The sequence below is a fragment of the Onychostoma macrolepis genome, chromosome 01, assembly GCF_012432095.1.
Source record: "Onychostoma macrolepis isolate SWU-2019 chromosome 01, ASM1243209v1, whole genome shotgun sequence".
NCBI classification, from domain to species: domain Eukaryota; kingdom Metazoa; phylum Chordata; class Actinopteri; order Cypriniformes; family Cyprinidae; genus Onychostoma; species Onychostoma macrolepis.
Window position 1 is genome coordinate 22236271 of NC_081155.1, and position 26134 is coordinate 22262404.

The following is a 26134-nucleotide window of genomic DNA, read 5'->3' on the forward strand; positions in this document are numbered from 1 at the left end:
TACTGTATTCCATCTTTCAAAAAGAAAGACAAGATTTTAATATTACTTAACAATATGTTAAAAAGTAGCCAGTCCGGCTTCAGTGTTAATACAATATACACTCTATAACAGATTGATAGTGTGAGTATTGTTCTTTTCGATTCAATTCTGAAAGTATTCTGATACAAGCTTGGTACAAGTTGGAAAAAGAGAAAAAGAAAACAAAAACAAAAAGAAAATGGTAACTTGGAACACAGTTGTTACACTGAACAATTTTAAATGAAAAACCGACGTGAACATTGTCAAGTATTAGCCGTTCTCCCAATAAAGGGAGAGATTCGTGGGCAATGACGTGAAGCTGACCAGTCCGATTCTCTTGACGACGAGTTGTGAGGAAGTGCAGTGCTAGGTGCAAAGGTGAGCAAAGCCACGGTTGATCAGAATAAAAGGATCTTTTTTTCATATTCATCTTTTTTCTTGAAGCATGTCTTTTGCAGTGCCTTCATCCTAATATACATAAAGCCAGAGAAAACCCAGAACATGGCACAGACCTAAAGGAAACGGCCCACTCACTGACAAAAAGCACATACGCTTTTTAAAAGAAGAAAGGGAAACCAAAATAATAGGGATAAACTTATAGAGTAGCATTTTGTGGTTGCTTTTTTGACTTTGCTCTTTTTTTTTTTCTCTCCAGAATGTGTACTGCAGGAATACAAGCCCGTTTTGGGTTCTTTGAGGAACCCACAGCAACAAGGACAAGGCAAGGCGGCATGGATAATGTAGACCGGAGGAGCAGTTGAAGCATAGCAGCACTGGGGTCAGCAGTCAGTCTGTAGAAAGATGGGAGAGAGAGAAGAAACCGGAGGAACGCTCATCGATTCCTGCCATTGTCTTTTGAAAGGAAGACCCATTAGTGGGCAGCATACGTGGCCTTCTTCAAGCTAAAATTGGACCAGTTGATGGACAACCTCTGCCTTGTCTGTCTCGCCGAGTCCAAGCAGAACCTGCAAAAAGGGTGAAAAATTAATTTGTTGGGGAACAAAAGGTCATGAATGCCAGAGAAAAACAGTACCAATACCAAACGGTACCTTTTGAAATATTCCACCTCGCGTTCGGTCTCGTCCATGTCTACGCTGTCCAAATCAATGTCTTTGGGCAGAAATACATCATCTGTTGGACAACAAGAGAGTTCCGACTTGATTTTCCATTCAAAAGTGGACAAATCTTTTTATCCTTTATCTTCAGACAATTTGGCAATTCACAACACTCACCTATTGAGTTATTCATCTTATCTGTTTTTTTCTTCTTATTCTTCTTGGCTTTGCTTTTGGGCTGAGGGGACTCGTTGTTTGGGACTTTGCCGTTCTGCTGAGAAGGGTCTAAAGCTGAAGATTCAATAACAGGAGAGTTCCTCTCGTCTTTAGCTCCATTCTGTGGCTTTTTCCCATTAGTCCTCTCGTCCCTCTTGATCTCGGTCACTGACTCGTCTGAAGCTTTCTGCTTGGCTTTGGCGTCAGTTTGAGGGCTGGCTGCGTTCCCGGCTTTGGGAAGCTCTGGAGCTTTGGAGGTCTCAGCTGGCCTCTTTGTGGCCTCACCGTTGGGTTTGGAGCCATTTGCTTGCTGTTTGGGTTTGACCTTGGTATGGGAGGACTCTGGGAGGGAGGAGGTGCCATTCTGGAGGGCAGGAGACTCTGAAGGTCTCTCTTTGCAAGTCTTTGGGCTTGGCTGTTGCAATGGGCCATTCCTCCCACCAGTGGGGGATTCAGGTTCTAGACGAGGCTCCTTAGGACTGAGACGGATGAGATTGTGCAGCAGCTGCGTTTTGCCGTTCTGCATGTTCTTTTCTAAAACACTTTGTGCTGTCTGCTGAAGAGGTTGAGGGCTGTTGGTTGTTGGAACAAGAGAAGGATTTTCAGACTTGGTTAACTCCTTGATTTTATTGTCTTTCTTTTTCTTCTTAGATGCCTGCAAGTGCTGCATTTCCTGCAGACGGAGCAGCTCCTGCTTCAGTGCCGCCTCCTCCTCCTGCTGCCGCCTCCTCTGTTCCTTCAGAAGTTGCTGTTGTACTTCCAGTTCCCGAGCCTCTGCCTCTAGACGGGCTTTCTCCTCCAGCTGCACCCAAACAAAACCCAAGACCGTTAATTCCATGACACCCAAAATAACAGTTTGATTCCATGATTAGTATTTTGGGGTTTTTTTAAATAACAAATATCATGCATTACTCATTCATAAACATCATTAAGCTTTTAGGGCCAGCATGACATTTTACAAACTGAACTAATCTTGCTTTGTCATATAAAGGTCAAATTATTTGACATTTAACGTCAAAACTGTTTCCAAAGTTTTTCCATATATTAATAAGAACAGTTTTTTTTTTTAAAGAAATAAAAATAAAAGGTTACGCAAAACTACTTAAGGTTTCCTTTTCTAAGTCTCTTATAATGAAATTTAAAAAAAATAATAATTAAAAAGACAGTTGTATTGCATTTTAATATAGTTTTATGATGATTAGATTTAGACAAAATAATTCCTGATTACAAAATGAGTTTACCTTCTTCTGTTTATGACGGGCACGTTTGGCTGCTTTGGAGCTACTGGCTGGTTTGTTGTCTGCGCTGTTGATGAATTGTAACAGGTCCTCTACTTTGCGATGGTCCTCCACCCCATCCCGCTCCAGCAGCAAATCATCTTTTTTAGGCTGTTCCTCCTTCCGCTTGGTCAGCCTGAGTCGCAACTTCTCCCGCATCTCTGCATAGTTCCTACTGGTGGGTGCAGCAGGGGGCTACTCAGAGCAAACAACATAAGCCTGATTAGCTTATTTATTCATGACACCTTCAACAATAAACGGTTAACATGAACTGCTTCCACAAATATTCCCTTAATGGTTTGATTTACATAAGCAGTGGAGCATGCAAAACTGATATGGTGCAGGAAATAAGCACATGCACTGATCCATCAATGACACTCTGGGAACAGCACACACTGATTGGAAGCTCTGATACCTAAGTGCCTGACTATAATTGAAAGTGAGGGAAGAAAAGTGTCAGCTTGTAGAGATTTTACTATACCGGTAGATATACATTTACATGGATTACATCTATGGGCAAGACTGCTTTGCGTTAATGGTAAAGTGACAGGAAAATGTATTTTCCATCATTACCAATTCTCACAAATACCAATAAGCCTGTCAATAATGTTATGGATGAGAACCAATAAATGACAAGTCAATATTATTTAATATTTTCTCTAAATAAATACTAGTAAATAAAAACTTAAAATTAAAAACCAATTTGAATAGTTTTAAATTAAATTAAATGATAACTTGAAGTGAGTGTTAAATGACTGCAAAGGTAAATTTCATTTGACATGCAATAACAGATATTGAAAGATTTATAAAATAATAATAAAAAAATAAATAAAACAAAACTCTAAAATCAGCTGCCAACCAAAATTGTAATAACTTATGCCAGACAATATAATCAACTGAGATTTACTGTTTATTTAATTTCAAGTATATTATTATTATTTGTATTTAAAGTACGTGATTTTCCAAAAAATAGCCATGACCTCTTGATAATTTAATATACACAACATTTTTTGTATCCATCATATTGTGTTAAATTCCTTTAATGCGAGTCATATAATATATTATATTTACTAATTTATACCAAGATATAAAACTTTGGTCACACTGCCCTATCCTAAAACAGTAAGACATTTAATTGAGCAGTTAGGTGAAAGCCAAGTGAGAGTGTTTCCATACCCCTCCGTGACCGAAGAATTCACAGTAGCAGCAGTCACAGTACTTTCCTTCTTTCTGATTGGTGGAGGTGGAGGTGGAAGAGCTGTGCTCCGAGCTGCTGTCCTCATCTTGGCTCTCCTCTCCTTCATATGGCTGGTGCTCATAGTTCCCTTCACAGCGATGACCCTCACAGTCTGGATCACTGACAAAAACATCCTGACTTTGAGTATATGAACTTGATTCCAGAACATATTGTGGTGATTTTATTACAAACTTTAAGTTTGACATGACATTGAATACCGCAGCTTGTCTATGTGCTTTAGATGCTGACACAGCAGGAATATGACAAAGAAAATGTATAAATGATATAGATGAGGGACTGACCTGCACACGCTATTTGGACCACTGACTAAACCATCAACCGGGGTGGCTTGCTGCTCACCAGATGACAAGCACTGATGGACATCCATGAAGCCTGCAGTCTGAGTTACAGTCTTTGGGAAGGACTGGGTGCCTATACTGGGTAGGTGTGTGTTGGGGGAAGAGGGATGTGAGGTTCCGTTGAGAGGGGGGAGAGACGTGAGACTAGTGGGACTATTCCTAGGAGCAACAGGAGTGGGATGTCTATGGTCCTCTTTACCTAAATTATGGAAAACTTCATCTAAAAACAAAGGAAAAAAACAAGAAAAAATAAGCACAGGAAAGCAAAACTTCAATCTAAACACTCAAAATGAGTCATTTAGAAATGTGGAAGTGATTATTACTCGACTGGACAGTGGTGGCGGTACTGGAGACAGAGGAGGTGGCAGAGGAAGTGGCCATCACCACTTCACTCGCCTCCATGAAGGCATCTTGGTAGTTGAAGAGACACTTTTTCTTGGCGCCGTTCTTCTTCTCTTTGCCATCCAGGGCAGGGTGGGGATTAACACTGGGGTCCAAACTGGAGGAGAGAAGGGGCACGTCGGGAAGGGGAGGGCCCAGCATGTCACCTTTGATAAGGAGAAGAGTTTCAGGGACAGAGAGAGATACTAAAAACAATAAAAGCCACAGGACACATTCTTTTTGGTCCTTTAGTGACTTTATAAAAGCGTATTAAAATAGGCATAATGTGCATAGAGCCGAACTGAACAAGTAGTTGTTTCTGGAGTGACGTCACCTACTTTTGGACAGAGACGGCTCGTCTGAGGTGTGGTGCTAGAAAATTGCGTTTTGACTCATTCACAAATTTTGATCTCTTTCCAACAGTATCTCACCACCAGCCCTGCGGTCTCGGGGAAACCCATCAATTATGGTCCAGAGAGAGCACGAGCAAAAGCTTAATGAGTATAAACATAACATGCCTGTTCTGTGAATGGCATTTTGCTAATAATGGCCAGGTGACTAAACGTCTGTGGTTGTTAATATTACTTTGGTCAAAAACAGCTCAGCCGAACAGCTAAACTGCTTGCAGTTATATGGCTTCAATAAGTAAAGCTTTTACTACGGTTATCACTATGTCAACTCTTGTATGTGAATCCTGTATCCCATATACAGTGGGGCAAAAAAGTATTTAGTCAGCCACCAATTGTGCAAGTTCTCCCACTTAAAAAGATGAGAGAGGTCTGTAATTTTCATCATGGGTATACCTCAACTATGAGAGACAAAATGAGAAAAAAAAATCCAGAAAATCACATAGTAGGATTTTTAAAGAATTAATTGGTAAATTCCTCTGTAAAATAAGTATTTGGTCACCTACAAACAAGCAGGATTCCTGGCTCTCACAGACCTGTAACAACTTCTTTAAGAGGCTCCTCTGTCCTCCACTCGTTACCTGTATTAATGGCATCTGTTTGAACTCGTTATCAGTATAAAAGAGACCTGTCCACAACCTCAAACAGTCCAACTCCAAACTCCACCATGGCCAAGACCAAAGAGCTGTCAAAGGACACCAGAAACAAAATTGTAGACCTGCACCAGGCTGGGAAGACTGAATCTGCAATAGGTAAGCAGCTTGGTGTGAAGAAATCAACTGTGGGAGCAATTATTAGAAAATGGAAGACATACAAGACCACTGATAATCTCCCTCGATCTGGGGCTCCACGCAAGATCTCACCCGTGGGTCAAAATGATCACAAGAACTGTGAGCAAAAATCCCAGAACCACACGGGGGGACCTAGTGAATGACCTGCAGAGAGCTGGGACCAAAGTAACAAAGGCTACCATCAGTAACACACTGCACCGCCAGGGACTCAAATCCTGCAGTGCCAGACGTGTCCCCCTGCTTAAGCCAGTACATGTCCGGGCCCGTCTGAAGTTTGCCAGAGAGCATTTGGATGATCCAGAAGAGGATTGGGAGAATGTCATATGGTCAGATGAAACCAAAATAGAACTTTTTGGTAAAAACTCAACTTGTCGTGTTTGGAGGAGAAAGAATGCTGAGTTGCATCCAAAGAACACCATACCTACTGTGAAGCATGGGGGTGGAAACATCATGCTTTGGGGCTGTTTTTCTGCAAAGGGACCAGGACGACTGATCCGTAAACGAAAGAATGAATGGGGCCATGTATCGTGAGATTTTGAGTGAAAACCTCCTTCCATCAGCAAGGGCATTGAAGATGAAACGTGGCTGGGTCTTTCAGCATGACAATGATCCCAAACACACCGCCCGGGCAACAAAGCAGTGGCTTCGTAAGAAGCATTTCAAGGTCCTGGAGTGGCCTAGCCAGTCTCCAGATCTCAACCCCATCGAAAATCTTTGGAGGGAGTTGAAAGTCCGTGTTGCCCAGCGACAGCCTCAAAACATTACTGCTCTAGAGGTGATCTGCATGGAGGAATGGGCCAAAATACCAGCAACAGTGTGTGAAGACTTACAGAAAACGTTTGACCTCTGTCATTGCCAACAAAGGGTATATAACAAAGTATTGAGATGAAATTTTGTTATTGACCAAATACTTATTTTCCACCATAATTTGCAAATAAATTCTTGAAAAATCCTACAATGTGATTTTCTGGATTTTTCCCCCCTCATTTTGTCTCTCATAGTTGAGGTATACCTATGATGAAAATTACAGGCCTCTCTCATCTTTTTAAGTGGGAGAACTTGCACAATTGGTGGCTGACTAAATACTTTTTTGCCCCACTGTATATTTTGGGGATAAGACTACAGAAAACGTAAACAAGAGGGCGCCGCCATATTGTGAGGCCACATCGGGCGAGACTTAAAACAACCACACGAAAAACAATGTTGAAAAGTCGATTAAAAGAACAAAATGTACTATACAGAGACAAACTTCTAACGGACGCAAGAAAACGGTACCTGGAAAAGATGGCCAACCACCCGCACCTATATTTTTGCCTGATTTTGATTTAGATAACCGCACCCGATCGTCACATTCAGGGTTCATATATGGTCATGAAAAACCTGGAAAAGTCATGGAATTTTAAAACAGCAATTTCCAGGCCTGTAAACTTTTGGAAAAATAAATAAAGCCAGAAAGTTTTGGAAAAGTCATGTTTCACAATTCTATGTACAGTAGAATTATGCTTAATCAGATCCTGAATTTCGGTGTGGGATATTGCACATATATTCCCGCAGCTTTCGACTTTAAAATGAGGGAAATTCCTGCAAAACATTTATTCAATATAGGGTGTAGGTTAGATGAGTAAATAAATTCACACAACCAGTCATTTGAAAACAGCGTGAGTGATTCAGCTGTACCGCGTCTTCTCTCTTTGACCTTCTCTTCACATCGGCGCATCTAGTGCTGCTGCACGCTGCGATACAAGACTTTAGCTCGCGTTTCGGTACAGTTGACAGAATTGTCAATTGCCTAATCGGTCATTGTTGCATCGTCACAGAAATGTATTATTTGCACGTCTTTTTAAGGCTTTCGGTACTCGTGCGCTCCAGAGGCGCTTTTCTGTGCGCTGCAGTCGCATCCAAAGCGCGCGCTGCGAACAAACAAACACAGCTTGTTGTGCTTAAGTGGCCAAATACACACAAAATAATGTCAAAATGGTCGTCCTGGCGAGTATCCTCATAAGCATTGTCAGTTTTGTCTTAAGTTGCGAAAGAAAACACATATGTATAAGTATTGGATCCGTGAAACAGGTCTTGTGACAGAAGCCTAATAAAGTGTGCCGTCTGTCATTAATGTTAATCAAACAACAAAAGACAGAAGAAATCCCTCACTGCTCTTGACTAAATAATGTTTTGTTGAATAACTTTAATATGTTGATTTACACTTTATTCAATTTCTGTATCCTATTTAAAACAGGTTCATATTACAACTTCCTCGGCGCGTCGCAACAAGTGGCCTCACAAAATGGCGATTTTTCCCATCAGCCACCGCGGCGCTAGAGCAGTGACGTCACGCCCCCATCCCCTATATTTTGGGGATAAGACTTCAGAAAATATACAGGTGCATCTCAAATTAGAATGTCAAATTGTGAAACTCGTGTATTAAATAAATTCAATGCACAGAGACTGAAGTAGTTTAAGTCTTTGGTTTTTAATTGTGATGATTTTGGCTCACATTTAACAAAAACCCACCAATTCACTATCTCAACAAATTAGAATACTTTATAAGACCAATAAAAAAAAAACATTTTTAGTGAATTGTTGGCCTTCTGGAAAGTATGTTAATTTACTGTATATGTACTCAATACTTGGTAGGGGCTCTTTTTGCTTTAATTACTGCCTCAATTCAGCGTGGCATGGAGGTGATCAGTTTGTGGCACTGCTGAGGTGGTATGGAAGCCCAGGTTTCTTTGACAGTGGCCTTCAGCTCATCTGCATTTTTTGGTCTCGTGTTTCTCATTTTCCTCTTGGCAATACCCCATAGATTTCCAATGGGGTTCAGGTCTGGTGAGTTTGCTGGCCTGTCAAGCACACCAACACCATGCTCATTTAACCAACTTTTGGTGCTTTTGGCAGTGTGGGCAGGTGCCAAATCCTGCTGGAAAATGAAATCAGCATCTTTAAAAAGCTGGTCAGCAGAAGGAAGCATGAAGTGCTCCAAAATTTCTTGGTAAACGGGTGCAGTGACTTTGGTTTTCAAAAAACACAATGGACCAACACCAGCAGATGACATTGCACCCCAAATCATCACAGACTGTGGAAACTTAACACTGGACATCTTTGGCTATGAGCTTCTCCACCGTTCCTCCAGACTCCAGGACCTTGGTTTCCAAATGAAATACAAAACTTGCTCTCATCTGAAAAGAGGACTTTGGACCACTGGGCAACAGTCCAGTTCTTCTTCTCCTTAGCCCAGGTAAGACGCCTCTGACATTGTCTGTGGTTCAGGAGTGGCTTAACAAGAGGAATACGACAACTGTAGTCAAATTCCTTGAGTGTGTGGTGGCTCTTGATGCCTTGACCCCAGCCTCAGTCCATTCCTTGTGAAGTTCACCCAAATTCTTGAATCGATTTTGCTTGACAATCCTCATAATGCTGCGGTTCTCTCAGTTGGTTGTGCATCTTTTTCTTCCACACTTTTTCCTTCCACTCAACTTTCTGTTAACATGCTTGGATACAGCACTCTGTGAACAGCCAGCTTCTTTGGCAATGAATGTTTGTGGCTTACCCTCCTGTCATTGATTGTCTTCTGGACAACTGTCAGATCAGCAGTCTTCCCCATGATTTTGTAGCCTAGTGAGCCAAACTGAGAGACCATTTTGAAGGCTCAGGAAACCTTTGCAGGTGTTTTGAGTTGATTAGCTGATTGGCATGTCACCATATTCTAATTTGTTGAGATAGTGAATTGGTGGGTTTTTGTTAAATGTGAGCCAAAATCATCACAATTAAAAGAACCCAAGACTTAAACTACTTCAGTCTGTGTGCATTGAATTTATTTAATACACGAGTTTCACAATTTGAGTTGAATTACTGAAATAAATGAACTTTTCCACGACATTCTAATTTATTGAGATGCACCTGTAAATCATTTGAAATTTTAGAGATTCACTCAGGCATTTTAACTCCCAAAACTTTTCATTGTGTATGTGGCCATCCTGATATGAATTTTGAATAAATTAAGAGGATGGACTTCTGAATTTGTGTCTACATACAATACAAACATAACATTTTAAGCTAATTTCTCAGTTATTTTAGTCAAGTAGCTGAAGTATCTAAACACAAATCCTGATCCTGTATGCACATTGTGCTTTTCCAAATCATTTAATCTGACACTTCATTTCCTTTAAAGCCACAAGTGACTGGCCAGGTCCGAAGCCCTTATTGTAGCACACTGTATGACTAACAGGTGAGTAGGTAGTTCTTTGTGGTTGTCTGGAACACACTAGTGCTTGAGTTACAAATGTGATCTAGTCAAATGCTGTTTTCTAAAACACTACAAAAATGTTCCAAACAGTGAATTGTTGCAAGAATGCCACAAAAAAAACTTTTTTTTTTTTTTGGTTCCTCAAAGAACCTTTTAATTAATAGCTTTTAAAAGAACCATTTTTCCTTAGAGTAAAGAACATTTTAAAAATTTGAAGAACCTTTTTTAATTTTAAAGACGCTTTGTGCAGTGGAAGAGATCAGTGGATGTTAAAGGTTCTTTCATAGATGCAAATTTTTAAAGTTGGCAACCAAAACTCCAGTCAGATGTACTTCCGACTGGATGTACAACACAATAGATAAGAACATTCTCTATTGTGACGTGCATCCAAATGAAATAGCTTCCTGAATGAGAAAAAAAAATAGTAGGATGAGACATGATTTTGTCCTTCAGAAATGGATTATATTGTTGTTGTTTGCTAATTGCTGTGATCTCATGTGAGTGGCATGCGAAGGGAGGGAAGGACTATTGGTTACTCATTAAAGAAAAGATGTTGTTGGAGGGTGATGGGAATTTAATAATTTTGATTAAGGATTAAAAGATAAAAAATAAATAAATAAATAAAAAAAACACCTGAATAACTCTTAGAGGTTACAACTCTCCACATTAAGACTTCAAAATGCATTTTAGTCGAAATAGAAGTTCAGTTTTATCCACTTAGAAGTGTGCAAAACATCTTTAAAATGACTTGGGCAACTGACCAGGTAGGGGTTCCTGGAGCAGGACAGAGGGGTTCCAGTTCTTCATCATGTGCGTGTCCCAGAGGTTCTCTAGTTTGAGCGAGGGACATGGCAAAGAGCCGTTCCAGTCCCCTGCTGTGCTGAAGCAGCTCTGATAGACGTGCTCTGGTAGGGTGGGGTTGAACACTTGCTGCTTTCCGCCTGTGTGACTGGACGTGGGGGTGGGAGGGAGAGTCTAGAGAAGATGATGTGAAGAGAGTAGGGATCATTATATGAAAAATTCATTTAGAAATGTCATTTTAAAATGATTTACAATAAGGCAACTAAAAATCTAATGGGAAACTTATGGTGACATTGCATCATTGCTTGATAAGCACCAGTCAATGATGTGGAAAGTGACATGCCCAGTAAGAAGTGAAATTTTGCACCTGTGCCTTTTTTAAGATGATTTTTATGATTTTTGGTACAAGTCACCCCCCTTGTGGCTGGAAAAATAACAGCAAATTCACCCACGCAACTTTCAAAGGGAAGGCTGGGAATTTCCTGTGCATTTTTGTGCACATGAGTGCTTCTAACCTTGCTGTGTGTGAGCGGAGGGGTAGAGTAGAGGGTGGGCAGCAGTGGTCTGGGCAGGTGGGAGAGGTTGTGTAAGGGTAGATGGCCGTGGATGTGGGGGTAGAGGTGGAGGGCGGGGTGGGCTGTCGTCTTCTCTGAGAAGAACTGGTGACCCCCTGCATGCAGCCTGCTGGTAGGCAGACAGGTGGAGTTCAGGCCAGAAGTGCTACCGTCCCCGTTGCCCTGATTGCACACATGACACTCGCACGGATGTTGTACCTGATCCATCTAAAAAGGAAACAAATATTTATTTCGCCAGAGGCCATATTTGCTACTCAACTTTAACTTCATATACATGTGCAGCTCAAGTGGATTAAGAGTTGTTATCGTTTTAAAAGGCTTAATTGCATTTTGACACAATTTTGTACCCTACCATCAAAATAAGCTACTTAAGAACAGCAATGCTGAATAATTATGATATGGTGTATTCCAAAAAAATCCTACAACTCAAAAATATTACATTATATCTTTACATTATCACTTTTAACTGTTACCACAAAACTGTTAGAGATTCTGAAAAGCCTAAATAATTACAGTCTCTGGAGGTATCTATCGAGGTATCTATCGATCGATCTATCTATCTATCTATCACAATACACAATATTTTAATATAAATTTAAAATAGAGTAGAATGTGTTTAACGGTTTAACACTACTTTTTTTATTTATATTAAAATATTATCTGGAAATATTTACTTTTTATTAACCAGATAGAGAGATTAACACTTAATACTAGCCTTTAGAAAGCAGAATGTAAAAACTGAAAAATTATTACACTGAACATAATTAATATTTTGAAAGCACACCTTAACTTTGCAACCCTTAAAAATACATTCTATATTTTTCTCTCTGCAACCCCTTGGTGGTCTTAGATTGTAAAAGCCTGAACCCTTAAGTCATCTATTTGTTTTGTTAAATTGTGCTATTATTGTGATAGTTAATCTACACTTTAGCTGTTGTTCAATATATATTCTTAAGTTCTTCTATAAAAGTCCCAGTAACATCTTTTCTTCAGCTCTACCTGTGTATGAGGGTATGATGGGGGCGGACAGTCATTTTTCCCTCCAGAGTGTGACACCTTCTGGCCTGGAGGCTCCCCACCACTCTCCCTCTCCTCCTCATCGCCTTCAGAGGAACTGCTACTGCTGCTGCTCCCCCGTGAAGACTAGGAGAATGAGAGAGGAGAGCTTATTACCAACTTACTTTTTAAACTCAAATGTCAAATTTTTCCAGTTGACAAATATTTATTGTATACTGTAGGCGGCAGCAACACTGTCAGATGATCAGCTGCCACCTACTTTATCTTTAAGGGTCAAGCTCTCTTCTCCTCCACTGAGCTGAGTGTGAATGCCATTAATGCTGGCCACCATCGTGGGGTCTTCGTACCCACTCAGAGGGTAGATGGCCGACAATGGAGGCACTTCATCATCGCTGTGGCAGAGAAAGGAAAGTAAAAGAAACCTAATGACTCATTAGGTTGGAGTTGTGATGTAATAAAAACTGGTGACACTGTATTATTGAAAAACAGAAACTGAGTGAACTCAGCAGGAAAGTACATTATGAAGTCATGAATACAGTAATGATTATAATAATCGGAACTTGCCTGATCTGACCCTTATCTGATTTTGCAATACTGTCCACAGGAGACCTATTACCAGTACTACACAATACAAAAAAAAAACCCAAGCCTACATTTCAGCCCTATCCACGTAAAAACCCTTGACAGCTCATAAAATTATTATAAAGTGCAGCCATAGAGCAAGCAGACAGGGAACAACAAACTTTTTGCAAATGACTGCATTTTGCATTTATATACACTACAGTGCAAAGGTTTAAGGTTGGTAACATATATTTTTCATATACATTAAAATTAACAATATAACAATATATACTCTAAGACTTCATAACATTATTAGGGTATAATAAGTGATCACCATAACACTTTGTGTGTGTACTTGTGTATATAAAGCCTTTTTTCCTTGAATGTGTTAAGAAAAAAAATATTTCTGAATATATAAGAACTGCACACAAATACAAACACAGTGTGAACAATGTAGTCTGACTCCCAAAAAGTGACTCATCAGCTGGTTCCTTTAATAAATCATTCAAAAAGACTTCAAATCAAGAGTTACCGGTTTAAATCAGTCCTTCACTGAATGAGCTCACCAAATCTGTCAAAGGAGTTACTAAATCAACATTTGACTCACTTACTAAACTTCAAGTTGGCATTACCCATCAGTGATGTGTACTTGAGGATCATGAAAATGTTCAGTATCATTACTGACTGATTGTTAATATAGCTATGTATAGATAAAGATACACATTTGCAGAATCATTTATGTAATAAGTGTTATTTTCATAAAAGAAAAAATTGGTAGACGTTTATGGGACCTTCATCGAAAATGAGTGTTCAGGTAATCTGATTAATATCATATTAAGGAGAAAGCACAAAACAGTTTTAACTCACAATGTGGTGGTGCCATCCTGTGGCAGGATGAGGCGTGGGTGCTGCTGGATGGTGATGGGGGAGCCTGGGGCCGAGCCGGACCCTGAGCTGCCCGATGACATGCTGGGGGGATGGACCTCTGACAGGTAGTCCCGGGGAGGCTCTGCCTGCAGCGGCAGCTTCAGATGCAGATCCTCTGCCATAGGAGCATCCATGATGCCACAGGTCAGGATGTGAGACAGGCTGCAGTCGTCACATGTGCATCTGGAGGTAAATGCATTAACTCAATGAGTACACAGGCGACCAATATACAATGGTGAAGGTTAAGGATACTCGAAAGACACTAAAAAGTTGGATTTTTTTTCCCACTTGTATTTTCTAAAAGTGGCCCCAAAAATGTATCGCTTTAAGGAAGACCTGCCAATCAAACTTATTATATACACAGATTATTACTGAATGAAACTGATAAACACCTCCGTCTGTAGTTGCAGTTGGGACAGTCGGGGATACTCAGTCTGGACGAAAGCATTTGTTTCACTGTGTCTGTAAACTTACTGTCACCACCCAGAGACTTTTTACTGCTCGGTAGGAACTGCAATCACAATATTAAAATGATAATTGTGGTTTGTAAACACTGCTGATTTTAGGAAAAAACACACACACACACACACACTAATTCTCATGTTAATCAGGAATACAATAAATAGCATATTCAATTTAATATTAATTCAATTAGATGTAAAGAAAGCACTATACATGCAGGCTTTAATTTGAGTACACTTTCCTCAACAACTTTTTTTAAAAAGAAAACATTACCTGCTCTTCAAAAAATCTTTTCTGTTTGAAGATCTCTGCATCTTCTTTGAGCATCCGCTGCTTGGTTCTTAAAGACATCTTATTAAAAAAAAAAAAAGGAGAAACTCATTTAGCTCCACTCAATAAACTGCTTTGCAAAGGGCAAAATAGTGTATGAAGATTAATAATGAATAATAAATGACTTGTGCTGCAACTTACATTTCTATTAATTAAAGACTTATGTGGTTCTGTCCTTTGATTTGTGAGATTCTGACCTTCAACCTTGAAAAGCAACTGGAAACAAGCAAAACTGCTATCAGATGTGAGACCATGCAAGACAGTCACCAATGAAATTAGTTCAGTAAGGCTACATTCACATTACCGGCCAAGAAAATATACCTGCTCATCAACATAGTCATCAATCCTCTTCTCACACTCCAGCCATTTGAGAGCCACTGCACTCATCTCCTGATCTAGCTGGTGGTATCTCTCCAGCAGTGTATGGTACATATCCTCACTGTATGAATCATGGGATGTTGTGCCCTGCCTATTTATCAAAACAAAATAATGGCATCTATACATGCAGAGGAGTGCTATAAGAAGTTTTAACTGATTCAACAAAGACCATACCTGAGCTGGGCCACTAAGGCAGGTAGACTGTTGTGCAGGATGGGTTCAGAGAAAACCAAGTTCTCAAAAAGGTGCTTATTGTGGAGCTCCCATGTCACTTGAAACTTCTGCAAATGTTCATTCTCCTGAAGAGGAAGAACAGGGCTAGTAGTAGTTCATATTATGGTTGTGCTTAAACATTTTTTTTATTCATTTCATTATTCATATTCAAGCATGCAAGTGTTTCAAAGCAGGATCGACCAAGCACTCTGTATTAACAGTACTGCACTGGTACTGTTAAATTTTTAAATTTAAGTTTGTATGTCTATGTATGTAATATGGTTGGGTTGCAATAACACACCAGGGTGAGCAGGAAGCTGCTGATGGTGCGGGCCGCCTGGCAGAGCGCATTGTACTCCTCTAGCAGCAGTGAGATGAACTGGTGGGCCTGCGGAGGCCCCTGAGACGCTGCACCGGGTGCCTTAGAGCCTGTGGACAGGTGCTTGAGTAGCCGCACTTTCATCTCTAAAACGTACTCCCTTGCCTGCTGTTCCAGACGCTGGTACAACTGGTAGGGGTCTTTCTCACAAAGCCTGAATAAAAAGAAAGTGAGGTGAGCCTTTGCGGAGAGAAATGAGAGATTACAAATGTTGTCCAGTGGAATTATTAATGTGAAAGTTTATTACACAGGGTTAGCAGATCCACAAGACCGCAGAGCTTATTGTCATTTTCAATAAGAGCCTGCAAATACAGCACTTAAACTTAAAAAAAAAAAGAAAAAGAAAATATACAATCTAGTCTGTCAAAGTGACGGATAATACTATTTGTAGCAAACCCCATTACTCATATAATATTTGTTATAAATTACTTCTACTAAGTTCAAAAGCTTGAAGTCTCTCATTCTCATCAAGGCTGCCTTTATTTGACAAAACATACAGTACAAACTGCAATATTGTGAAATATTACTTATATTTAAAATTAGGGATGTGCACTACGACTAATTTGACAGTCGTTTAAACAGAAGTTTTGTATCCGACTAGTCGACTAGTCTAAAAGCTAGAAACTCCCCAAAAAATGGCAAAAAAAAAAAAAAAACTGTGCGTGTATAACAGCCTACACTTGAAACACTTAATCTTTGCATCACACTGTCAAATCCCTCAATGAAATCTGCTAAGAACAGGTCACGATTATGCCGTATGCTTGCCTCACGTTATCATCATTTAATTTTAGGCGGTCGTTAAACAGAAAATAAGGAAGAGCATAACTCGACATAAACCAGTGCATAGCTTATTTATTCAGATCAGCTGGAGTAATGCAGAAATGGAAAATCAATCAATAGACTGACAGAATTCTTCATTTTCATATAACGTTAGCCAACATATTAAAACAAGTAAAAAAAAAAAAAAGGAAAGTTTATCAAGGAACAGCATTAAAACGGCTTTTAAAAATGTATTTCATGTTGGCTATATTGTCTAAAAACAAAACAATGCTCGATTTACTTACTCAGACCATGCGCATTTGTTCAGTGAATTTAACATGTTAACGTGGTCTGGCGAAAGACTGGACTAGAGGCGATTCTGCACTTGAAAAAAAAAACGTGCTCGGCAGGAACGGAAGTCACAGGCACTCAGAGAGGTAACTACAAGCAAGCAGTTTCGAAAAGAGCCTGGAGATCCCGCACCACCACCGAAGTCGTTCTTCGTTTAGAGGAATAGACGGCGCGGATGGGATCGCGGACCTCAGCGGCGGGTTGTAGTGTATGACATGATTGACATTTGCTGGCTTTGTCTTCAAGCTAACGCATACGTGCCTGTATTGAATATGATTACGCATCGCTCCAGTGGAGTTATTGTAAGCCAATTTGACATTACACAGTTTACACACAACTTTTCCGTTTCCTTCTAATTCAAAATAATCCCACACCTTGCTGGTTCTTCGCTGGTCATTTTGATCTCGCCGCAACTGACGAGAAGAAAAGGCATGCGACGTCTGAGGTAAAAATATAGTTTCCGCCCAGATACGCTTTTAAAAATATTTAAATATTTTGATATTTATTATTTTTCAAAAATTTTATTTTAGCTTGTTGTTAAAATGTTTTAAATGTAACGTTAAAATTATGGTATTTTTTTTCCTCTCGTTTAATCGACTATTGATTTCAGTGTCGACTAGCAGGAGTTGAACCGTTTAGTCGACTAGTCCCGCACATCCCTATTTAAAATACATATTTTCTAGTTTATTATGTTTTCAAATATAATTTATTTCTGCTAAGGCAAAACTGGATTTACAGCAGTCAATGCTCCAATCTTCAGTGTCACGTGATCCTTCAGAAATCACTAATTTAATAAACGTCTCCATTATTAGTGTTGAAAACAATTGTTGTTCTTATTATTATTATTATTATTGTGGAAACCGTGATACATTTTTTCAGAATTACATTATTAATGTATTTCCTGCCACTTTAAAAGTTTTTTTTTTTTTAAGATTTTGAACAGAAGTGTATTTAATTGAATGAAGTTATGTCAAATGTGGTCAGAACCGATCAGCACCTGTCAACGAGTTCCTTCATGCTCTCTTTGTCCCGGTCAAGAGGCTGATCCTGATCATCAGCCAGCGGAGTCCCAGTCTGCCGGTAAATGCATCGGACCAGGTATCTGACCTCAGACCAGTGATTCTGCAGTTGTTGTGACTCCCGCTCTGACTCAGCCGTGATCTCCCTAACCAAAGACACCACAATCAAAGCATTGCAGATGAAGAAATAAACATTTAAGTCCAACATCAGACATGATTATAAGACCCATGCAAGCTGATCCCACAACATATATATATATATATATATTAAAAAAAAAGCTTATTGAGACTGATGCAGGACTCACCTCCGCTCATAACAGGCCTCACAGCTACACACTGTGTCTGCAGTGAGGGGAGCGCTGAGATCTGGAGCAGGCAGCGTAGGAGCACCGACTGTCAGTCTCCCTCCGGCCCCCAAGGCCTCCTGGGACAAACCGCCATTACCCACTGGCATGTGCAATAAGAAGTCCTGATTCTTATGAAGAACAAGAAAAGAATTATGTACCACCAATTATTTTTTCAGGCTATTCCCAAAAACTCTCTGACCGACTGCTGCTACTTATTCTACACTTCAAATTTGGGTTGGATATTACAGTTGATGTGTGAAGTGAAAGAAAAAAATAACTTTTTTGATCAAATGACTTTTCCACCTTGAGTGTTCACCTAACTAAAATCTACAGCTACTCCCTACAGGTGTTTTTCAAAATTGCTTTTGGAAGAAAGAGCCCTGTGGTGACAAGAACATTATTAAATTATAAAACCACTGTAGAGTGCGTGTCAACCACATAGGACAACTTCTACGTAAACTTGAAAAATAAATGTTATCAGATGGAAACACAAATATGAGACCACACTGAAATGTGATGCACTGAAATATTATGTAAAAATGTCAAATTTCTGATTCTAGCAAAAAATAAATAGATAAATACATTTAAATAAATAAATAATTAAATTAATGGTTAAAATTGCCCATGTATCTTTTAGAAGCTAATCCATTTATTTTTGTTTACGTTCACATGTTTGGATTAGGAACAGAATTGCGGTTCCAAAACTCAAAACAAGTCATACGAAACGAGGCAAGGCAAGCATCAACCAGCACATACTCTAAATCAGAGCTTTCCAAACTGTGGGCTGCAGTCTCCGGTGGGCCACAGAGGTACTGCGGGGGTGCCATAGCCAAAGCTGAATCAAATAAAACGTATATAAAATGTATTTTCTCATGGTATCTTTATGGGACATATCAAAACTTTTTTATTATTATTATTATTGTAATAAGGTGAGATACACTGCTTATTTCTAACTGTTTTAAGAAAAAAGTTTTTTATTTAAAAAAAGACTGCAGCCAAAGTCCACAAACATCTGCGTATGCCAAAATGCACAGATGGATGCATATTTTCAATGCCATGTGGGGTGTTGAGTATGACAATGCATCAACCTCATCAAGTGGATCTGACTGCATAACAAATAAATAAATTTCTGTTCAGATTGCACCTGTCCTCTGAATATCCTGAGCTCTCTAACAAAGTAATAATGTTTCTCTGCTAATCCAATCTCCACCTTAAATTGACATCTATACAGCCAGACATCGAATCCTTCAGGGGTCATTCACACAGTCAACTGCACTGCCTTTCCATTGTTTTTTTTTAAATGTAAAGATTAAGAATTAAATCTTTGACTACTGCATTCACATCTTTTGCAGTGTCTCACACAGGAATTTTTAGAATACCACGTTAGTAGTAGTTCAACTTTAGAGAGGGAAAAAATCCTTCACATCACTCTTCAATCTGAACGTACCTGTCGTAAGGCCATTTAAATGTTGTTCAACACAAGTATGGATTTAAATGCAATCAATTTGTGATCTGAATGTCTATGTAGCTATTGTTACAGATTTTGATGTAATATAACACAAAAATTTGAATTTAGATGCAATTAAGTTGTAAAGAGAATACAGCTAATCATTTTACCTTCACAACAATATGGTTAGAATATTTTTGTGGACGTGTGCATAATGCTGATGGAACCACTGGGAATTGTGTGAAATTACATCACTTTGTGCAAAGATAAAAATCGGGGGGTTTTGGGGGGCCTTATGACTCTGAATTTTGGAAAGCTCTGCTCTAAAACATACTTATCAAAAACATGTCAACAGGAAAACAGCACATCTATCTGTCTGTGAAATCAATGTGCAGTTAAAATGAAACTATAAGAGATCTCTTTCCAAACCAATGTAATAGGGATAATTGTTGTACCTATGTATATTTTGTTTATCTTGCCCTGGCACTGCTGGTAGTCATCTTTTTTTAGCAATCCTATAAGATCACTGCACGTCACACTTTGCGACAATGGATCTAATAATCTTAGCTACGACGTGTATACTGTACGACGATGACACCTATTGACTCGTAGGCTACGACGCACGTTTCTATAGAAGAATAAAACGTCATCAGCATGCACTAGTGGTAAACAAAAAGCACTTTACAAGTTGTAGTTTTTATGTGTGCTGAAAAAAAGTGGAAACGGCGAAAGAGGAAGGGATAAAAGCTTGAGGCAAGCAGTTTTATGTTTTAGAGCCATGTCGCGTCAATTTCATGTCGCATTTTTATTGGTTGGTCAGTAAATGTGGATCGTAACAGCAACATACTGTACATCAACATCAAGTAATACTGACACAAATTCAGTTTTCACCCACCTGCTTACGTTCACTTAAGCCATAACCGACTGTATTTACATGAGATACTCTACACGATAGAAATTTGGACTGCTGTGTGTGTATTTTAGCTGATCGTACGCTAAATGAAACCTGAAGAAGTGGAGCGTGCGCGAAAGAGAGCACTAACTTTAAGTTAATTCGACAACGAATTGTGACTCCCGGGTAAAACAGGATGTCTGGTCACCCTATCCCTAACCCTTCAGGTGCGAAGGCCATTGTTTCAGATCGCTAGTTCACGTTTTGGTAGCCTATCTGTCCGCTGCGGCTGTCATACGGAGACTATATGCAAACGCAACGCCCCTTATGATCCAATGAGAGGGACGCACATTTTGAAAGACAAGACAGTTAACTTAGCCTAGGATGCATTTCGAATGTCCGGTAGTCCTCAAATGACATTGTAGTCCCGTCTCTTTGTCTTGTTAACAAAGACGCGCCATAAATTTAGTCATAGTTTATCATCATCAGATATTAGTTTTAGCTCATCAACGTCTCATCTTAGTCACAGAAAAAAAAATTGTTAACGAATTTTTTCGTCGCCGTCTTCGTTGACGAAATTAACACTGCACAGAACCACCGATTAGGAGCCACAATCACAGAAAATGCCACGAGTGTTTAACAATGCCAATCTTTCATCTGGGACAGCCGAAAATTGTGCAATGTGTCTCGGGCTTTAGACTTATACTGACTCCAAATTGCTCCAAATTCATTTATATCACAAGCTCAAATGTCAAACAAATGGGGTTTACTAGTGTGATCTCAACATGGCAGCCCCCACGAGGCAACCTCACCCATGTAAAATAAAACAGCTTTTATTTGGCAAATGATATGACTGGAGACATGCAATTTGTTGCTTTAGGGATAAAACATTTTAAGGGAAAAATACTGAGAGCACCAACAATTCCTTTAAACTCCTCTGACTCAGCTGAAAATGAACACGTTAATTACAGGAATCCAGACTCATTATTTGTCCAATTATGTTTTTTAAGACTACAGGCAGAGGAAAAACATGCAAGTGTTGAAGGAAAACAAAACGTACCAACAGAGACTGGTCGAGAGGGGGCTGACGATCATCCTTCTCCACGGTGCGTTTGCAGTCAGAGCAGACATATAGAGGCAACTGAAGGGCGCTGGAAGATTTGGGTGACTGGGCTGTGCCATTCTGACTGGATCCTCCCATGTCCTGGGAGATGCTGTCCTTGCGCTCACTGCGACAAAGCAGGCAACGGTCACCTGTGGTGTAGGGGGCCCTCTGGTTCACCCCGAAAGTGAACGGGGTCTGAGTAAAAGACAGCGAAACAAATAAACTGTGAGAAAGCAGCTTTCACTTCAGCTAGAAACATAAAATGCTCATACGGAATATTCTCAAATTGCACTAATGGCCATCCGCTACAGGAGATCAATGGATCAACACTCTAGAAGACACATAGTGCTTGAATACGCTTCAAAAACGTAACCTTAAACTTAAGGCGGAGCAGACTTTCAGGAAATCACAGCTGTGCTACCACACAGAGGAAATGCAAATGCGGCAGAGCACTGTAGAAGTGTTGCAAAGTGAGAGATTTGCCTGTTACCTGAAGGACTCCTGAGAAGTCAGCGTTTACTGGCCCTTCTGAAAACTGTGGAGCACCATTGACTGGGACCTTAAGAGAAAGATGGCCATAAATCAATTCTCCAAAGTCTCAAGGTTATAAACTTATTACAATAATGTAATTACATACACACTGTTGTTTACGACTTTAGCTCAAAGCTAAAAGAGTGCCACCTAAATGCACTACTCACAAGGAAAAAAACCTTTTGCAACACCATGCAGCAGAGTTAAATCAGTTCACTGGATAAAGGCTCACCCTGAATGCACTCCTGATAGTAGTAGAACACCTATTTTTATATAACAATTCTGTGAAGACGACATATGAAGAAAGTATTCCTTCCAAATGTACTTTATCTTTACAGTATCCTGTTAGCAGAGATTTTCAACTGATGGGTCACAACCCAAAAAGGGCCTCTAATGATGCTCTCATTATCTTTTGTTGCTGATGTTAAAGGCAATGTGTCAAACTTTACTACATTTTGGCACAAATTCCTCTGTCACTTGGTAGACATATTACACAGATGCCAACATGAACAAGTAGGAACCAAAAATACAGACCAAAATCTGTTCTGTGTGGTGAATTCAAAATCAATAATGAACATCTACGAGAAAAAAAAATCATGTCTGATTTAAAGGTCTTTCATTTTTACTTTTGCAGAATAACAAGGCATAACAAGGTTTTCTTTATTTACAGTTTTGAGTTGCTACTTGATCTTCATTCTAAAATCTGGGGCCTAAAGAAAAAAACTAAGAAACCACAATGTATTTCCTTTAAGTCAAGACAAAGCAGCTATTAAGATAATCCGAAATTTGCTAATAAATCTAAAAAAAAAAAAAAAAGGAAGTAATTTGTAATTTTCAGAAGCTTAAAAAAGTGACAGCTGTTATATGTGACCGTGAACTACAGAAGAATTCAGATTTTTTTTTTTTAGACTGAGTAAAATTGATACAGGTTATTAACAAAGGTCTGAATAGCCAGCAGGTTATCAGCTATCAGCAGTTTCATAAATCAATGTTTGTGAGAATAAAGACAGCTATGGCCACAATATCAAAACGTCAAATTGCTTTATAGCTAATGTGTGAATTTTTTACATGTTAAAATGCTTCTCTCCATCTCAGGTTAATATGCTGAGTCATTTAAGCCAATTGTTGTTTAATAAAACGCTGCTAGGTTGTCCTGAGCGGACCAACAGACACACTGACTTAACCAATAGCTGTGTATCCAACCAATGGCAGAGGAAAAAGGTGTTTGGGAAATGACAACAAAAATAACATTTCAGCTTTAAATCGTAATTAATAGTTTTATCGAGAAAAGGTGAATGTGATTTATTGAGCACCTGCTTAGATAAACACAAAAATGTCACAATTCCAAGCTCTGTACAGTAGATTACACACAGCTTCTCCTGAGTTAACCAGAGTTCAATTTGGCTGTCAATTCGCAAACAACCTTGCATCAAAATTTGCTTCTATATTCAGTCGTATTCAAGAAAAGAACATTGCAATACATAACACATATAAGACTTATGAACATGTCTAACAGTATACGATTTCTGACTAATGCCATCTTCACAACATTTCTCCCTCAAGTCTCTGAAATCGCATTAACCAAAACCCAAGCAAATAAGAGAGACGTAATTCAGTCCAGTGGTGAAATGCTCTCTTTCACTTACTTATGTCAACACATACTGATACTCTTGTTAAGCTACAGATGTAGTTTCCTTGGAAACAGAGGCATACCACCAGAAAGAATAAGTCTCTGACAAAGCCCTGAACACTGGACCCTGTGCTGTGAGTGGCCTATTCATTCCCTGACACTTCTTACAGCTGGACACCATGAATACACGACTGGAACGAGAGGAAAGCAGCTGATAAACTGAGGTAAGAATGTATGTCTATTAATATAGTATACATTAAGAAATAACCGGGCTAAATGACATTACATCATACTACATTTATGTCTAAAGCACAAACTTTGCACAAGACTCAACTCAAAAACACTGACAGACGTAATAAAGGGTTTGTTGACATAACGTTGAACATTTTTAAGCACTTCCGGTATGTTCCTACTCGACACTGGAGTTCAAAAGGCCAGTTATTACGTCAATTTTATTGAATAACAAGGTAAATAAACGTTTAAGCATGAATAAGTCAGACATTGTTAAAAAAAATGTAAATTAAGAAATGTGTAAAGAGAATAATTTGAACACACTGTGGGCTTTAGCATTAGGTCTGTCCATCTACGTGCTAACATTAGCAGATCGTGGTTGATAAACACTGGCATTGTCAGACTAAAGACCGCATTTATTCCTCCATTTATGTTGGAAGGTTAACAAAGTAATATATTTATTGAAATGCACATGTAAACACATCAGCTAACGCAGACGAGTTAGCTTCACATCACTCCGAGCAACACAAATCACTCAAACGTCCATATCTACCACATAAAACCGCTTTAAATACGCTTTACACACGTCTTTACTATTTTCCTGCCATGTTTCTGTGACCAGACCGGGAACTGTTTAAGATTAAAGCACTAGATGAGTGAAGCTCAGCCCAGGCATTTGTAAACGTGAGATCAGCTACAGGAGCTCTCCGAGGCCCGCAGTATCATGGAATCTGGACTAAACTACACCGCATTCAAGCTCTGATGCCCCATCAACCGCCTCGCATGCCCCAGGGGCCGCTCACCTCTCCGTTGAGGCTAGGGATGGTGCTCGGGTCTCCGTGTGCGCTGCTGCTGGAGGGTGTTGGCGGAGCTCCGGCCTTCCCTGCGCCGCCGCCCCGCTTATTCTTCCTGCGCTTCGCTCCGCGTTTAGCGTCTGTAGGACTCATTTCTACCCCACGAAATACACAGACAGCGCTCCGTCTACAAACAGCGGGGTCTCGGGTGCAATGCCAGGCTCTGGCGCTGCGAATACGGGTAAAATTGAACTGTATTTGAGAGATATAATCTAAGAGCCTGCCGACTTGCTCACAGTATAGCAGACTTCAAATTCCAATATGGCCGACTCAACAGGAATTGGCCAATGGCGTTTACGCCATGACGCAGTAGCGTATGATGCGCTTGGGGCTTGTGGGAAATTGAGGTTTAGAGGGACTCAACAATATTATTACTTCTTGGATATAAATTGTGTCTGTGTTGATGGAAGATCGTTAAAAACAATCCAATTCCGATTCATAATTGGATAATGCACACAGAGAGATAAAAGCTCTCGCTTTTTTGTCATTCTATTTATTCTGGTGACTTGCTCAATTGTAAGCTCTCTCTCGTGCTGCTTTTTGAATCCGTGTGTTGTTGTTTTTTTGGTCACTGTTTGTGGTTTTCTTGCTTGTGCTTTAAAATTTCCGTTGCTCTCCGAAGCCATGTTTTTATTACAGCAGGTAATCACAGCAGTCTAATAATTTTAATCATTAGGTGGCGATGATTCGCTATTCTAACGTGCTTTGAAGTAAAATAGCAGGCGAAATATCCAGTTTAGAGATCATTATTGTACTAAATATTTGACAGCTCATTCTAATCAGAATCCCGTATTCCATATTAGATGTTTTAATCATAGACTGAATGTGGTGTTTAACTGAATCTGCCCTCACCTGTGATCCGCGAGTCGAATTTCACCCATCCTGAAAACTATTAAAATTTCATGAATTCTTCATTGCAGTGCAGCGGGTCTAAATAATTCTATGAAGAATTCTATTCTATTCTACGATAACAGTGTTAGAAAATATATTAAATATTAATGAAATAAAAAAAAAAAGTGACAACTTTTGTGATTAATATTAATCACTTTTGGCCTTTTCGTAATATCCGGACACATTAACATGTATGTAGGCAAGCTATAAACGGTATACAGCTTCAGAGCTGCAGGGCCATCGCTAAAGTTAACAAGCTTGTACAAAATAATAATAATAATAAAAATAAATACAAAAAATTAATTAAATAAAATAAACGGGTGGGCAATTGTCAATATGGGCCCACTTTAGATATTTCTTGCAGCAAATTCATTCCACCCTATTATGCAATACAATTTCTTGCAGTACTACTGATGTTTTAAAAGTGCTGTAGTTGTACTTTTTGTTGCC

At 39.4% G+C, this 26134-nt stretch overlaps 1 protein-coding gene across 2 annotated transcripts; it reads right to left on the bottom strand.

Annotated features, from left to right (window-relative positions):
• fam193a (family with sequence similarity 193 member A) lies at nt 1-25112 on the bottom strand. 2 transcript variants are annotated; one of them, XM_058758551.1, is made up of 23 exons: nt 24743-25111; nt 22038-22106; nt 21503-21742; nt 18062-18231; nt 17735-17902; nt 15550-15781; nt 15210-15334; nt 14979-15126; nt 14799-14873; nt 14601-14678; nt 14258-14376; nt 13806-14048; nt 12637-12769; nt 12360-12503; nt 11301-11567; nt 10746-10959; nt 4486-4710; nt 4106-4382; nt 3743-3923; nt 2531-2761; nt 1251-2091; nt 1068-1149; nt 1-983 (listed from the first exon to the last, which is right to left on the bottom strand). In XM_058758551.1, the coding sequence occupies exons 1-23, from the start codon at nt 24884-24886 to the stop codon at nt 890-892; spliced, it is 4500 nt and encodes a 1499-aa protein (XP_058614534.1). In that variant the 5' UTR covers nt 24887-25111; the 3' UTR covers nt 1-889. The 2 variants fall into 2 exon arrangements, with proteins under 2 accessions (XP_058614534.1, XP_058614599.1); XM_058758616.1 differs by lacking the exon at nt 22038-22106 and having other exon boundaries at nt 24743-25112.
• Between the last annotated feature and the right edge of the window lie 1022 nt (nt 25113-26134).

Excerpts from the sequence above, each read along its gene's own strand:
- fam193a (XM_058758551.1), bottom strand. The coding sequence starts at position 24,886 with ATGAGTCCTACAGACGCTAAACGCGGAGCGAAGCGCAGGAAGAATAAG. Across the intron at positions 10,960-11,300 it reads CTCCGCTCACACACAGCAAG|ACTCTCCCTCCCACCCCCAC; the intron begins GTTAGAAGCACT and ends CATCTTCTCTAG. Across the intron at positions 984-1,067 it reads GAGGTGGAATATTTCAAAAG|GTTCTGCTTGGACTCGGCGA; the intron begins GTACCGTTTGGT and ends CCCTTTTTGCAG.